The sequence below is a fragment of the Callithrix jacchus genome, chromosome 8, assembly GCF_049354715.1.
Source record: "Callithrix jacchus isolate 240 chromosome 8, calJac240_pri, whole genome shotgun sequence".
Classification (NCBI taxonomy): domain Eukaryota; kingdom Metazoa; phylum Chordata; class Mammalia; order Primates; family Cebidae; genus Callithrix; species Callithrix jacchus.
The window spans coordinates 11025081-11042275 of record NC_133509.1 but is presented as its reverse complement, the minus strand read 5'-3'; the positions used below and the strand labels follow the sequence as shown (position 1 = coordinate 11042275).

Genomic DNA, 17195 nt, shown 5'->3' with positions numbered 1-17195 from the left:
GAGCCACTTACCCTGCCGTTACCATCTGGGGGGAGGATCCCCTGTCGACCCCAGCCCTCCGAAGAGGAGGAGGAGGAGGAGGGGCGGCAGGGGAGGGGTCGGAAGGAGGAGGGGGGCGGGAAAGATTCCCAGGGCCACTGGCACAGCCCAGCCCCTGCAGGGTTGAATTCTCCAGGTGGACTGCGAGGACCCCACCCGTTTACCTCTTAACACTTTGACGCCCTCTTGTACTCTCTCTCTTTTAGAAGCTTTTTTACAAGTTTATTTTTCTAGTTCTCTATTTTTTTTTTGGTACTTTCTTGTTAATATTTGGCCGATTGTTAGTGACAAAATTAAGTTTCAAGATTCCCTGCCAAGAGAATCCTCAAGACCTAGACCAGCATATTTTCCTGCATGTTTTCTCGGTGGGCTGCGTTGCTATTGTCCCACCGGGGGTCTTAGGTGAGTTTGATCCGCTGTAGGAATGTTTTGGTGGGGGGAGGGAGGGTGTTTACGGATCATACTCCTTTCTTCCCACAAAAGAGGGGAAAGGGAAGTTCTGAGTATTATTTTTTTCATTGCTGTATCTCTAGTTCTTCCTTTTTGGGGGGTCAGTAAGGCTCAATTTCCCTTACCGGAAATGTCTTGCCTTTTGGGGCGAGGCTCAATTTTCTTTACCGAAAATTTCTGCCCCCTCCCCACTATTGGAGGTTTGTGCGAGGTTCAATCCCCCCCTCCAATGGAGATGTCTTACCTCTGTTTAACCTCCAAGCCACCCCGACCAAGGAATACTTCACCCCCACCCCCACGGCTTTTCTTGCCTTGGTATATTCTGACCAAGGAATAGTTTACTGCACGCCCCGGCCCCCCCGCCCCGCCTCGCACAGCTTTTCTTACCTGGGTCCCGACCACCAAGGAAATACTTTACCAGATCCCATGGTCATCTCTTTCTTGGTCTTTGCATAGAGTTGCTTAGTTGCTGTGGTATTTTTAGGCCTTTTTTATTTCCATGTTGCTGAGAGGCTGGGCTTCATCATACCACATCGGGTAGGTCTGGACCCCTTACCCATGAGGCTGCTGTAAAATGAAGCCACAGGATGCGGCTTTCCTCATGAGAGAGGGTCTGAGACCCCAGAGGAGAAGGGTGGATCCCGGACGAGCCCTGAGAATTGTTACAAGTAAAATTTTGATACCGCAAAAGAAATAGTACTCAAAAATGTGTCTTCTCAACAAGGCAGTTTACTTCTATAGAAGGGTGTGGGGTGCACGGACAGAGCAGTGATGGCCACCACATGCTTGGACAAGAGGGGAGGGGGTACTTATGCCTGACGGGGCATCCTTACTGCTGTGTCATCCCCTATTAGTTACGGTTAGACCACACAAACTAGACTAATCCCGACTGGCTATTTTAAAAAGAGCAGGGGTCTGAGCTGGAGTGGCAGGGTGGGTGTTTTGGCAGAAAGGACGGTTATGGGTGTGTCAGAGCTGGTAGCCAGAGGTTACTGGAGATGAGTCAGGATGGAGCTGGGGATGTGAAGTGCTGATGAACCGGTGGAGAAGGTTGTTTACTGGAATGACAAGAAGTTTAAAATAGAGATTTAAAGAATAAGAGAACTGAACATACTGACATACTGATTCTTTGAAGAGAAACTATAACGAATGGATAGCCTTGCAATTACATTTTGAGGACTAAAGATTTAGACATTGTCATCTTCAATTCTAGGTAGTGTGAGTAACTGGAAATAGCCATGAATTGAAGCGAGAAAATTTTAGCTCAAGTCTTCCTCATTATTTCCCTTTTTTTTTCCTTAGACAGTCTCACTCTGTTGCCCAGTCTGGAGGGCAGTGGTGGGACCTCAGCTCACTGCAATCTCCACCTCCTGGGTTCAAGCGATTCTCCTGCTTCAGCCTCCCAAGTAGTTGGGATTACAGGCACGTGCCACCACACCTGGCTAATTTTGTTGACTTAACGTATTTCCAGGACCATGTTAGCTGTTTACCTAACAGTTTTCTACCATCACATTCCCTGTGGATAGAGTCTGTACCTTATTTATCTTCCTTTCCTTAACTGTCTAGTGTAGTGTCTTATACATAGTGCGTATGTAAGAAAATGTTTGCTATACAGAAAACAAGAAATATTTACAATACAAATGAGTTCAATGTTTGAATCTTTCTGTCGCCTCTCTTGGAGTTGCATAATCATTGCCAAATATGTTCTCATTAACACAGTCCTTAAGTTACCATCCAGTCAGGAGTTTAACCTTTACCTTGTGGGAGAATAATCCAGAACCCGCTTTCCTTTACCTAGAAACTTTTTATGGCTTTTTAGAGTTTTAGACTCTTTCTACTTGTGCTATATTTATACAAAAGATTATTTAATCTACATATATTTTGTTGATTTATAAAGCCCAATGAGGGTTTTTTTCTTTCAGTGTCTTTGGAAATCCTGCGGCATCACTCCAGTTTGCCATGATTTCTCAGACACCCACTGGCAGCTAGCCAGAGGAAAAGTGTTCCTGTTCTAAGACCGGAGCTACTTTGGAGCTGAAATTTTATTTTACTAATACATGTGTTAAATTGCCATCAAACATTTTATCATCTCATGTTTGGATGATTTTCCAGTTATCTATTGTGTGAAACCATAAAAAAAAAGTTGGTTTAAGAGGAGGTAGAGCAGTTACATATGATCTTGATCAAGTCTGTTTTGATTATAAATAACAGCTTCTATTTAAATTAGCTTAAACTCAAAGGGAGGATTTACTGGAAGACCACCAGGATATGTCATGAAACCAAGAAAGGAAATACGCCAGCCTATCTAGTAATTAGAACAAAGCACTTGGAAAAGGTCTAGGAACCAAGACAACTACTCTTGGTCCCTGGCTTTCAACTCTTCCTGTCTCCGACACTTTTTTTGACCCTCCTCCTGCTTAGGGCTGTAAAATCTCTTGCCTCAGCTTCTGTCTACCAGCACCATTTTCTCTACATTACCAGCCTTCTCTACTTTTTTATATTTCTTGGGAAAAGGCCTCTGCCCAGCCTTTCTCCTCAATTTAAGCCTTAGCAGAGATTGACTAGAGCCCGTATGTCACAATTGCAAATCCCTGAGGAAAAGACTGGCTGACCCATTTTGGGTGAGCTTTTCAATCCTGGTCCAGGTAGCTTACTTGTGGGTACAGAATCTGGGCGCCACCACTCAAGAGAGAGCAGATTCTCTAAGAATGAGGCTTAAGAGCTGGGAGAAAATAACTGACAGTATAACAAAGGAATGGACAGATCACAGACCATGCTTTTCTTTCTTTTCTTGTTAACACCTGCTAAATAGCAAGCCATTTTGCCTTGAGACATTTTAACATCTTGAGATTCTCACAGTAGGGAGTAGAAGCTGAGAGCAAGTATTTGGTCCTGGCATAGGGCAATGAGTACTTCCAGAAGGAGAATTACACCTTTCACAATGTATTGTACTCACCAACTCTTGTGGGAAAATAATCACTTTGGAGAAAAACCTACTTTGAGCCTCTATTAAAAGAGGCAGCCCCTCTCATACTTTGAGGGGGTCTGGAATGATGAGTTGAGGTTTAAAGCAATATCTGCCTAACTTTTACTCTCTGAGAACCTGTCTTTTCTGCGTGAGTGGCCTATTTGAAATAAGTAAATATTAGGGCAACAGCAGAAGTCTCATATTAAAAACAAAACATTATCCTGTTCACTGGGTAAAGGGTGAGGGGGCGTTTGAAAATATCTGAGCAGCACTAATGTCACAGTTGTTCCTCTTAGGGAGCAGAACTCAAATATAAAACTGCTCGATTTCATGAGTTCGTAGCAAGAACCTGATAGGTATATGAAAAGCAGCTCTATCTTATAGTGTATAGAACAAATGTCAGACGAGGAAAAGTGTTGTGTGGTCGTCTTTTCCTTTGAAAGAGGAAGGGAAAGGGAGAGAGAGATTTCAAATCTACCTACATTGTCAGGAAACATTTTAAGAGGATATTTAAATGCTTCGATTGATGTTGCAGCTTAAGTCCGGTCTATGGCAAATGCTTAATTTTGTGAAGAAAAAATAGGAAGAGTTCTTTCATTTACTGGGCTTGGAGAGTTATAATTCACATACCCAGTACTAATAATTGCTAGTCTTTAATGGAGCTTGAATAGTGATACTATGAATTTTCATCTCTTCTTCTAAGGGTGAAATATCAGGAGCTTAGCCTGTAACTATACTAGTTTGCAAAAAAACAAAAACAAAACCCTGATATTTCTGAGGCCCGACTTCTGGACCAGGACAAATTCTCCAGTTGTGTGTCCTTTGTATTTTCCGTAGTTTAAAGTTTTAGGACATTGTGATACTATGGCTAACAATGTACCCTACTGTGTGATGAAATATAAGCAAGAGATATTCATATATAATGCTGTACGAGACTTGCTTATCTGTTAGAGCCAAACCTCCTGTGGCCCTTCCCTACCCCTTGAAATTCTCAAATAGCTCTAAATCACCTGAGCCACATAGAGTAACTGCCTTTGATTACATTTACAAAATTGGAACTTTGAACTAGGGAAAGGAAAATGTAAAAAAAAAAAAAAAAAAGGGAATCTGTCCTTTTCCCTCCTGCAAAAGAGAACCACTTCTATTTTACTCATTTTAGACCAGTAATTTCCTTAATTGCAAATAGACTATTGTGCGTTTATTATAGAAATTAGCCTTCATACATCCCACAGTAACACAAAGTACTGACACCTTTTCAGCACATCGTTCTGCAAAGTGCAGAACTGCTTGAGGCATTTGCTCAGTGTGAAGGTAGAATTTGCCACTTGGATTTTGTCTTCTTTTAAAGGGCTTCATGAAAAATAGAAGATAGGGTTCTAGAAATATACCCATGTAACTTACACATTAAGTGAACTGAAGAGTTGTCATTAGTTACACGAAATCGATACAGTGCTTATGCAGGCAGAGGTTTGGAAAAGGTGGATCACCAAAACCTGTCAGTGGGAGTTTGCTTGGAAATAGACTCAAAATGTTCTGGTGCCATTTTCTCCCTTTAATTCTAGGTCGTATTTTGACTTTTTTTTTTTTTGGTCTTTACTCATATCTCTCTTACTGTATACCTGTATTGTCTCTTCCATCCATATTTTTTCACAGCCATTTTTCCAGCATTGAGTAGAGCTTTTAGTGGCTGCCCTTGAAGATGCTTGTTTAAGGAAGTCAAAGACAAGGGAAGTCTCAGTCTAAAGTAAAGACTAGAAGTAAGCTCAGTGACCCTCAAAGGACTGACTAAAGCCGTTAGTCACTCTTCCTCCTAGCTCATAGTATGTCAAGGTTAATCATTTATAAGGGAGGTTGCATTTAGCATCCCCAAACCTGTGGAGTACTATGGAATGAAGAAGGTAAGTCGTTGAGGAGAATTATTCCTATGGATTATGAGAAGGCAGTAGTACGTATCTACTGTCTTATGTTAAAACGTAACTAGTACCTTTCCAGTTTCTGTCAGTGTCACTGGTAAGAAAACATTTCCTTGCTTGGTGCCGTGGCTCACACCTGTAATCTCAGCACTTTGGGAGGTCAAGGCAGGTGGATCACGAGGTCAGGAGTCCAAGACCAGTCTGGCCAAGATGGTCATCTCTACTAAAAATACAAAAAAAATTAGCCTGGCATGGTGGCAGGTGCCTGTAATCCCAGCTACTCTGGAGGCTGAGGCAGAGGATTGCTTGAACCTGGGAGGCAGAGATTGCAGTGAGCAGAGATCGCACCACTGCACTCCAGCCTGGGTGACAGAGCAAGACTCTGACTAAAAAAAATAAAATAAAAAGAAAACATTTCCTTAAGTTCCAGTAACCAAACTATCTATATAAAGATAACTCATTGTGCATACTATCAAAATAGTAATCTAGTTGCTTAGCTAAGCGCTTTCGTATTTGTAGAATGTAACTTATTTATAAGTGTGCTTAGAACAAAAACCAATAAAAAGATCAATTTTTAACATTTGTGACCAGTTATATTGTCATTTTCTTTCTACAAAAGTAATTTATAGCCACTAAAAGAGTTCGTCAGCTCCGCATGATTCTGCATTCTTGTGCTTTTGGCAATCTAAAACACTTTTAGCATTTTTCTCTTTCTTTGTACTTCATATTGCCTTAAGGTCAGCCTGTATGTAACTTTTTCTACATTAGTGATAATGCAAGGAGATGAAGTGTTCACTAACAAAACACTACACATCAGCTGTGTTTGGAGCTAGCACTATGCTGGGTAATTTGAGGGCCAAAGAATTATAAATATGATCTCTGCCCTTCAGGACACTAGAGTGTCATTGGAAGGAAAATGTAATGTTTACTGAGCTTACAGTATATTCATGGTAGGACAGTAAGGTTAATGGTAGGATGATAAGGGTAAGCAACTGTAGCACAAGTTAAAACGGTAGAATGTTATGTATATTTTTAAGATACTTATAAAATGATGAGGAAGTTCTGAAAGAAAAAAACGGTTTCTAATTTTGGGAAAGAGACAAGGTTTTATGGAGACAGTGGCATGTATGGGGCTGAGTTTTAAAAAGGGACTATGACTTATTTGGACATATAAAAATGGAAGAGTAAGGAAAGCTTTCCAAGTACAAAAAATAAACCAAGGCCCAGAGGCTGCTATGTCTCTGTTTATGCATTTATTAAAGGGATATTCTTGAGCATCCCACTTGGGTTAAGTACTATTCTAAGCTAAGTCTTGAGGATACAGTAGTGAAAAATATAGGCACAGCTCCTCGTTTATATATATGTATTTGGAGATGGAGTGTTGCTCTGTCACCCAGGCTGAAGTGCAGTGGTGTCATCACAGCTCTTTGCAGCCTCAACCTTCTGGCCTCAAGAGATTCTCCCACTTCAGCTTCCTGCGTAGCTGGGAGCGTAGGCATACACCACTATGCCCAACTTATTTTTTTTTATTTTTTGTAAACATGGGTTCTCCCTATGTTGCCCAGGCTGGTCTCAAACTTTTGGCCTCATGTAATCCTCCTGCCTCAGCCTCCCAAAGTGCTGAGATTACAGGTGTGAGCCACCATGCCCAGGTCTAATTAATTTTCTAAAAGGAAGGTAACCTGAGATTTTATTTTTAAATACTCCCATGGACCTGAATATTGAAGTAATGGGACTGTAGTGCTAAATGTTGAAAATAGGCCCAGGCCTAGAGTCAGAATAGGGACCAAAGAAAGTTTAGATATCTGGCAATTTGGGGAAGATGAGGTGGGAGAACTGCTTGAGCTGAGGAGTTCGAGATCAACCTGAGCAACCTAGTAGGACCCTCTATCAACAAAAAGTTAAAAATTAGCTAGGTGTGATGGCACACATCTATAAGTACCAGCTACTCAGGAGGCTGAGGTGGGAGTATTGCTTGAGCCTGGGAAGTCAAGGCTGCAATGAGCTATAATCCACGCTACTGCGCTCTAGCCTGGGTGATAGAGTGAGACCCAAACAATTAACACACAGTAGTTCTTGCCTTCAAATAGCCTTCTGTTAGTCGACAAGACAGGCACATGTATAAAGGAAGTGTAATGGGAGTGGGGCAGGATTGTCAGGAAGGGGATCACTGTACTTGGGTAACCTCATTTTTTGTTTTTCATTCCTTCTAAATGCCTGCTACAACCTTCTTGACTTTTTAGTTGTTAATTGTTCAGGTGTGTTTTAAGAAGAATCAGGTATCTTTTCTTAGGTTTTGATAGATTTTGAAATTCAATAGATATTCCATCTTCGTATCTTAAATTATAGGAACTATAGTACTAAGGAAGGTGGGAAAATGTCAGATACTGGGTTTTTTAATCTCATTAATTTACCAGCTGAATAAAGTTAGTCTGTTAGTAACTCAGCTAAGCTGAATTCCTCTTTTTGGAAAGAGAAAGGACTTTACCCCCTGCCCCACCTCTAATGTACAACACGCTTTTACGAGTTTGTGTCTTGGACTGGGCGCAGTGGCTCATGTGCCCAGCACTTTAGGTGGCCAAGGTGTTACCAGATGGAAAGTCTTGACTGCAAGTTGTCCAAGTTCTTGGCACATTGGGTATAGAATTGGACAAAACATGCAAAGCAACGTAAGACAAAGGCATAGATTTATTGAAGCACAAGTACACTCCAGAGTGGGAGCAGGCTTCAGTAGGTGGCTCAAGAGCCCTGGTTGTAATATTCCTTGGGGGTTTTATTGAATTAAAAGAGCATGGTAGGCCAGGTATGCTGGCTCATGCCGGTAATGCCAGCACTTTGGGAGGCCGGGACAGGTGGATCACTTGAGGTCAGAAGATGGAGGCCAGCCTGGCCAACATGATGAAACCGTGACTCTACTAAAAATACAAAAATTAGCTGGGCGTGGTGGCAGGTGTCTGCATTCCCAGCTACTCTGAAGGCTGAGGCAGGAGAATCACTTGAAACTGGGAAGCGGAGTTTGCTTTGAACCAAGGTCACACCATTACACTCCAGCCCGGGCGACAAGAGCAAAACTCTGTATCAACAACAACAAACAAAGAACATGGTAACACCCCTAAGTACCTTTAGAGGCCTCTGATAGGTTATGCCCTATGGAAATGAAGGATCTGCCCCCAACCAATGAGAGGCAGGATTTAGCCCAGAACCAGTCAGAAGCAGGATTCTGCCCAGGACCAATCAGAGGATGCTTTCCTATGGCATATATGCAAATGAAGGTTCCAGAATGGACCAAAACCAGATAGTCCCATTCCTGACATAGGGGAGAGAAGGTTTGGAGAGAGATGAGCCTTTGGCCCCTTATTACTTGGTCATGGACAGGTGGGGTATTCCTCTTCGTCCAGTTCCAAGAAGGCAGGTATAGGTTGGCCTTAGGTTTCCTGTTTCCAGACCCTATTCTCCTGTCTCAGAGACAAGGTAGATCACTTGAGGCCAGGAGTTTGAGAACAGCCTGGCCATCATGGTGAAACCCCAGCTTTACTAAAAATGCAGAAATTAGCCAGGCATGGTGGGACATGTGTAGTTTGGATTCTATCTACTATAGAAGAAATCTGTCCTGTCTTGGGCTTTCTTTTTTGACTCCTTTTGGATAAATAAAACATTAAGCCTGCTTTAAGGCTCAAGGCCTTCATAATTATGTGTATGGAATAGAGAAACTGTAGAAGCTCAATGTCTGTGGCTCAGAAATGTGAAATTATTTCTCTTCTCTTGCCTTTCTTCACTGCTTCTTCCCCTACCATACAAATTTGAGCTCGTATTAGCAGCCTATGTTTGGCAGTATTTCAGTTCCCATGAGACCTTTAAACAAGATGGTTGTAAAAGATTTTTCATTATAGGACAGACAAAGTAATCCTGTTTTCTTAATTCTGGGCCTAGCTGTTGTTGTTATTAAACCAGCATTTTGAGTAAATTCATATATTTAACTGGTTCATGTTGCAAAGAGACATTTTTCAGAGTCAGAGAAATGAGAGGGATTGATTGTTCTTTTTTAAAAAAGAAATACTGGCCCAGCATGGTGGCTTATGCCTGTAATCCCAGCACTTTGGAAGGCTGAGGCATGTGGATCATGAGGTCAGGAGTTTGAGACCAGCCTGGCCAAGATGGTGAAACCCCGTCTCTACTTAAACTACAAAAATTAGGCAGGCACGTTGGCAGGCACCTGTAATCCCAGCTACTCAAGAGGCTGAGGCAGGAAAATCGTTTGAACATGGTTGGTGGAGGTTGCAGTGAGCTGAGATCATGCCACTGCACTTCAACCTGTGCGACAGAGTAAGACTCTGTCTCAAAAAAAAAAAAAGAAGAAATACTATAGATTATCTCATATCTGTGTAATAATGCATTGTTTTATGGATTTATTCTCTGAATTTTAAAGGCTATGCTTCCATTTTTCCCTGTCACTACTTACTATGGAATATCATCTCAGTTAGCTGCCTATTTCTGATTTCTTGCTAAGTATACATGTTTAATATTATTTTCTTTAATGCTAATTACCCATTTATTATAATAATAATTGCCCGATCCCTCAGAAACTTCCAGAGCATTTAGTAGCTGTGCTAGAAAGTACTACCATTGATGGGGCTGAGAAGAGAATTAATTTGGTTTGAGAGAAAAATTATTCTATTTTCTTTAAACATTAAAAAATAAACTGTATAAACAAAGCAAAAGAAGAGGCTTGTCAAGGTCGTTGATCTTCAAAGTTAGGTAATTTAGTTTTTAAAAAAGATTGAAAGACTAATTATTAGGCAATAATAGGATCAAACTACCAAAAGCTTTGAGGTGGTTCTATTTCAGTTCCCAACCTAATGTGCATTTAAAAATATCTCTACTTAGAGTAGTTACTGTTCATAATACATTGTGGATTGTTTTTAGATAACAGCTTGGATGATAAAAGAAGCCATTATCCTTGATTTGGTGTATTTAACTCAAGTTAAACTTAGTACAGACTGAAAATTAGTTCTAGTGTTCTACATTCATTTCCTGTTCTGTGCAGCTTGATATATGTGTGAGCCATATGTCCAGCAGGGTTTGTAGCAATATGTTATTGATGATGGAAAGACTGTTTCTTACTACTAAGGAAAATATACAAGATAACATATGTAGTTTATATGTAACCTTGCAGTTTTGTTTTATAAGAGATTTAACCTGTAAAGGAAATATAATGAAATCTATTGGAAATCCTTCGGAAAAGGAAAATTAGTAGTCACTTATTTAGTTTCCAGGTTTCTATGCAGTTAGCCAATGTGGGAGGGGAAGACCTCATTACTGTATTTTTTCCAGAACAGGTGAGAGATACAATACCGTAGTTTCCAGTATACCATTGATCAAAGAATAACAGCATGTACCTACCTTGCCTGACACTCTCACCTCCTTTTCATTCCCTCATAATTATTTATAGAAAGTACCTGTTTACTACATGTGTAGCTTATGTTGCACTTAAAGATCTGCCCCTCTCCCCAGTCTCGTTAAAGCATTTCATAGCATAATGTTGATTAATTTAAAATTTCTTAAGCAGTGGATTTGAGACAGCACTACAAAAGAAGAATGAAACATATGGGATTTTTTTTTTTTTTTCATTTAAATGCAGCCCAGCTGATAAGCCATTATTGTGTGGTAATCGCTGACCAAAGAGACAGACTTTCTTAGTGTACCTGTGTTTCTGTCTTTTACCACCAGCACAGACCACAGTCATGTGAAAAACCAGGCTCAGAATAGAAGTTGCATGGGCAGCTCTCTGTACAGATAGTTCTAAAAAATTACAACTACATCTCCCAAAGAAACTTTTATGCTTAAAGGTATATTTTCTGTAATACCTAAGAAACTTTAAACAGAGAAATCTTGTTAGCTTCCCTTAAAATCATTTCTTTCAAAAGGTATTGAGTCCAGTTGTTTTGATCTGAAAGAACTTCTGAAAGAGACTTGTCAGTGTTTTCTGAATCATTATGATATATTAATCATAAACCAAAGCAATACCCTTTATTTCTGCTCTCTAGATAAAGTGTTTTTCAGCTGAGGTTACACATCAGAATCACTGTGGAGCAATGTTTGCTTCTACTTCTAGAAATTCTGACTCAGTAGGTAGGAGGTGAAGTCATTGCATCTGATTTTTTTTTTGTTTTAAGTTTTAAAGAAATTTCTGAGAGATACACTTCCAGTTGAGTTTCACTACCAGCTTATGTTTGAATTGCTGGCACATGTTATTTCATAAAATATGGAGGTGAGTTTCATTCATAGTAGTTCTGTGGCTTTACAAAGAGGAGCTCAAAAAGTAGCTAGAAGAAAATCCTGGTCATAATAAGAATTTGGGTTTTGAAAGGAAACAATCTAAACCCCCTCCTCTTTTTTTTTTTTTTGTTTATTCTAAAGAGAAAAAAAAAAACAGGATACATGTGCAGAACGTGCAGGTTTGTTACATAGGTATACGTGTGCCATGGTGGTTTGCTGCACCTATTGACCTGTCCTCTAAGTTCCCTCCCCTCTCCCCCAACCCCAGCAGGCCCTGGTATGTGTTGTTCCCCTCTCTGTGGCCATGTGTTCTCAATGTTCAACTCCCACTTATGAGTGAGAACTTGTGGTATTTGGTTTTCTGTTCCTGTGTTAGTTTGCTGAGGACGATGGCTTCCAGCTTTATCCATGTCCCTATAAAGGACATGATCTCACTCCTTTTTATGGCTGGATAGTATTCCATGGTGTATATGTACCATATTTTCTTTATCCAGTCTATTACTGATGGGCATATAGGTTGGTTCCATGTCTTTGCTATTGTAATAAACATACATGTGCTTCTGTCTTTATAGTAGAATTGTGTATATTCCTTTGGGTATATACCCAATGGGATTGCTGGGTCAAATGGTATTTCTGGTTCTAGATCTTTAAGGAATCACCATACTGTCTTCCACAATGGTTGAACTAATTTATATTCCCACCAACAGTGTAAAAGTGATCCTATTTCTCCACAGCCTCACCAGCATCTATTGTTTCCTGACTTTTTAATAATCACCATTCTGACTGGCATGAGATGGTATCTCATTGTGTAAACCCCCTCCTCTTTACAGATGAATAAGCTAATCCAGAGAGGCTAAGGAATTTGCCAGAGTTGAAAGCAGAAGCAAATACTATATCTAAGACTCTGACTTGAGCTCTTTCTACACTAGTATCTTGGACCTTGTCCCCTCTTAGAAATGCTTCAAAGCCACTCAGTGGTTTAGAAGTTGCTTTGAGCATCCCAAAGCCTACCAGTGAGTTGTGAGGTCTTAGGGCACTTAATAAAAGCAATAATGCAGTGAGCAGGAACTCCTAATTCTTTATAGTTCCTAGGTGGGAGTTATGGGTGACATTGTAGTTAAAAATTATAGGTATTACTCAAAATGCTTTTGTGACTTCATTGTAAACATGGAAGCTTCTTGCAAAAGATATCTAGATTTGATACTAAAGATTATTGAGAAACAAGATCAGTTGTCTCATTTAAACTGAACCTTAAGTATTGGCAACAAGTGTAGGAAATTATGCCAGTATTATATTTCTAAGCAAGCCTGGCTTTTAGCTTGTACTTTAGAAAGAGGATATTATGCCCAGATTTGCAATTTAACCAATGAATGGAGTGATATGTTTATTAATTAGGATTAGAGTTGGCTGCTTTTAAAAAATCCAAATACAAGTAGCTCAGTCAAGGTGGAGATTGATTTTTCTTTTTGATAAAAAAAAGTCCAGAGGGAAGAAAAGTCCAATATTGGCATGGTTGCTCCACAGCCATCAGGGATTCGGGTTCTTCTCATTTTTGCTTCACCTATTCTTGGCACTATTTTACATCCTCAAGATGTCTGGTGATTCTAAATGGCTTCTGGGATCTTTAGAAGGTCACACCTTTCACTCTAGCCAGTTCTTTTGAAAGAGCTTTTTTAGAATTATATACTCAGAGGCCAGGTGTGGAGGCTAATGCCTGTAATCACATTACTTTGGGAGGCCAAGAGAGGCAGATCACTTCAGGCCAGGAGTTCAAGACCAGCCTGACCAACATGGAGAAAGCTCATCTCTACCAAAAACTAAACAAAAATTAGCCGGCATGGGGACAGGTGTTTCTAGTCCCAGCTTTGAACCTAGGAGACACAGGTTGCAGTGAGCTGAGATTGTGTGACTGCACTCTAGCCTGGGCAACAGAGCAAGACTCTGTCTCAAAAAAAAAAAAAAAAAGAGTTATACACTCATTTCTGCTTCCATCTCATTGGTCTTTCCTAATTGTCAAGGCTCAAGGAAGACTGGAGTTATAACTGGGCAAGTTGCTATTTGCAACAATTAGAAATGCTGGACCAGGTGTAACAGCTCACACCTATAATCCCAGAACTTTCAGAGGCTGAGGCAGATGGATCACTTGAGGTCAGGAGTTCAAGACCAACTTGGCCAACAAGATGAACAAGATGAAACTTCATCTTTACTAAAAGTACAAAAAGTAGCCAGGCATGGTGGCAGGGGCCTGTAATCCGAGCTACTTGGGAGACTGAGGCAGGACAATGGCTTGAACCCAGGAGACAAGAGGGTGTGGTGAGCCGAGATCACGCCACTGCATTCCAGCCTAGGCAACAGAGCAAAAAAAAAAAAAAAGTTATTTTAAAAGGATGGGAGGCTGGGCATTGTGGCTCACACCTGTAATCCCAGCACTTTGAGAAGCGGAGGCAGGCAGATCACAAGGTCAGGAGATTGAGACGTCCTGGCCAACATAGTGAAACCCGTCTATTTTAAAAATACAAAAATTATCTGGGTGTGGTGGTGTGTGCCTGTAGTCCCAGCTACTTGGGAAGCTCAGACATGAGACCCTCTTAGACCCAGGAGGCAGAGGTTGCATTGAGCCAAGATTGCACCGATGCATTACAGCCTGGCGACAGAGCCAGACTCCGTCTCAAAAAAAAAAAAAAAAGCCGGGGAGAGGTATGCCTATAATCTCAGCACTTTGGGAGGTCAAAGTAGAAAGATCAGTTGAGTCCAGAAGTTCGACACTAGCCTGGACAACATAGTGGGACCTCATCTCTGGAAAAAATTTTAAAAACAAGCCCGATGTGGTGGCATGTGCCTGTGCTACCAGCTGTTTGGAAGGCGGAGGCAGGAGGATTGCTTGGGCCCAGGATGTCAAGGCTGCAGTGAGCTGTGGTCACACCATTGCCCTTTAGCCTGGGTGACACAGTGAGACCCTATCTCAAAAGAAAAAAGGAGAGGGAGAATGGCTATTGGGCATGTAAACAGCAGGCTCTGCCACAACCTGCTTTGAAGAATATAATATTTATATTAGGAAAATAACATTTTAGTGGCATCAAATCCTTATATAGGAGATAAATTTAAAAGATCCCTAAACTGCATTTACCATGTATCTGATTAATAAAAGCAGTAAATCTCTAGGACAGAATGTTCTGCTTTGGATGTCTCAGCAGGAGTCATTGGAAACAACTTCTGGGTTTTGTGTATTTAAAAAAAACTGAAAAATGACTTCTGCCAAACAACAGAGAAAAAAGACACATTCAGGAGGCTGAGGCAGGAGAATGGTTTGAACTTGGCGGGTGGAGGTTGCAATGAGCTGAGATGCACCAGTGCACTCCAGCCTGGGCTACAGAGTGAAACTCTGTCTCAAAAACAAACAAAAAAACACTTCACATTAAATCCTTTTCTGTTTTGGAGATAGGGAGAATCAAAACAACCAAAAGACAATTGAACAGATATTTATTGAACTATCAGGAGTAATATTTATTGGAGGATACAAGCTAGGACTAAACATCTTTAAAGAAGACATTCAAGCTGTTTAGGATTTAGGCCGGGCATGGTAGCTCACGTCTGTAATCCCAGCACTTTGGGAGGCTGAGGTGGGCGGATCACTTGAGGTCAGGAGTTCGAGAGCAGCCTGGCCAACATGGTGAAACCCTGTGTCTCCTAAAAATACCAAAAAAAAAAAAAAAAAATTGTTGGGCACCATGCCTGTAATCTTAGCTACTTGGGCGGCTGAGACATGAGAATTGCTTGAACCCAGGAGGCAGAAGTTACAGTGAGCCAAGATTGTGCCACTGCACTCCAGCCTGGGTGACAGAGTGACACTCTTTCCTGCCCCTGCCACCAAAAAAAAGTTGTTTAGAATTTAAGGGATCAAGATAGACTAATACAATATGTGAAATAGTTATTAATTCCAAATATAGAATAACTACCCTGGAAAGAAGGATGTGTTACATGTACATCTGCCTATATGTCACCCATACAAATAAAAAGGGAATGGGGCCAGGCACAGTAATCCCAGCACTTTGGGAGGCCAAGGAGGGAAGATCACTTGAGCTTGGGAGTTGTTCAGGACCAGCCCGGGTAACATAGCAAGACCTCATCTTTACAAAAAAATGAAAAACTTAGCCTGGTTTGGTAGAGCGAGCCTGCAGTCCCATCTGCTACTTGGGAGGCTAAGCTTGGAAGATTGTGTTATCTCAGGAGGCAGAGATTGCAGTGAGCAGAGATCTCACCACTGCACTCCAGCCTGGGTGACATTGAGACCTTGCCTCAAGTAAAAAAAAAAAAACAAAGGGTGGCGGGAGTGGGAAGATGGAGAGAATTTTGCTGTCTAAAACACTTGAAGGCAGAAACGAACAATAATCTACAACATACAACTGTAGACCGCTATATACATAAATGTAGAAGATGGAAATGTTTCTTCTGCTCTATGAAATAAGATAATTTTTAATGTTCTGTAATCTTTTTTTTTTTTTTTGAGACAGAGTCTCGCGCTGTTGCCAAGGCTGAAGTGCAGTGGTACCATCTCAGCCCACTGCAACCTCTGCCTCCCAGGTTCAATCTATTCTCCTGCCTCTCAGTCTCCCGAGTAGCTGGGATTACATGCACGTTCCACTAATTTTTGTATTTTTAGTAGAGATGGAGTTTCACCATGTTGGTCAGACTGGTCTCGAACTCCTGACCTTGTGATTCACTAACCTCAGCCCCCCAAAGTGCTGGGATTACAGGTGTGAGCCACCATGCCCGGCCTCTGTAATCTTATTAATACCTACTATTCTCATGGTACCAGTTATATATTTAGTGAATGCCTCATATTTACAATGCAGTTTATAAAGGAAATTTATTCACAATTTGCCACTTAGGTGAAAAAGTCTGGATTTTGGCTTTTTAATAGCTATGAATTTCAAATCTGGGGAAAACCCAGCCTTGTGTTTTTCCCCTTTTTTCTTTCATCAATACTTATTAGCAACCAAACACTTAAGTGTCTGTTGGCTTTTCTCCAGCTGATAGAAAACAAAAAACTACAGAGAACTCCCTGTGAAAAGAGGGCAAGTTGTGCTGGTGTAGGGCCAGACTGCACTCTCTGTGACCTTGCCTCTTCAATGGGAGTTCTCCATAAGGCAACAGTTGCAAATAGCCCATGTGGCTATGGCAGTAAGTATAAGGGGTGCTCATGAACCAGCTGATGTAAAAAGTTCTGTTAGCCAGGCCTTTGATCTCAGTGAGCCATCCTTAGAGCCTTTTGTGATACTCTACTCTCAGGTAGCCTTTGGGAAGATTCAGTGGACCAGGGAGCATTCTCTGTCTTATATAGCAGTGGAAATGCTTTTGGCACCGTAGTATTAAATAACTAAATAACTACTTATTTGAACATACTGTTCAATGGCTTAGCCTGTCCCACCATTATTAGTTCCTGTTGAAGCTGTTGTGCCAAGTTTAAGTTTCCAGCAGGGACTATGAAAGAAAATGGAAATCTCACAAGCTGTACTTTTAAAAATACTTTATTCAGTGCTAAAACCATT

General features: G+C 40.9%; 1 protein-coding gene across 20 annotated transcripts in view; it reads left to right on the top strand.

The window, feature by feature from the left end:
- CSNK1G1 (casein kinase 1 gamma 1) overlaps window positions 1–17195 on the top strand; it is a 174137-nt gene that overhangs the window by 103723 nt on the left and 53219 nt on the right. Inside the window, exon 1 of one of the 20 annotated variants that reach the window (XM_035258835.3) lies at window positions 8674–8745. The exons of the other annotated variants lie outside the window; for them this stretch is intronic. Coding sequence (XP_035114726.3) covers window positions 8709–8745 — 37 coding nt within the window. The 5' untranslated portion in view covers window positions 8674–8708. Of the gene's footprint in view, window positions 1–8673; window positions 8746–17195 lie in introns of those variants that run through there. 20 annotated transcript variants of the gene reach the window in all.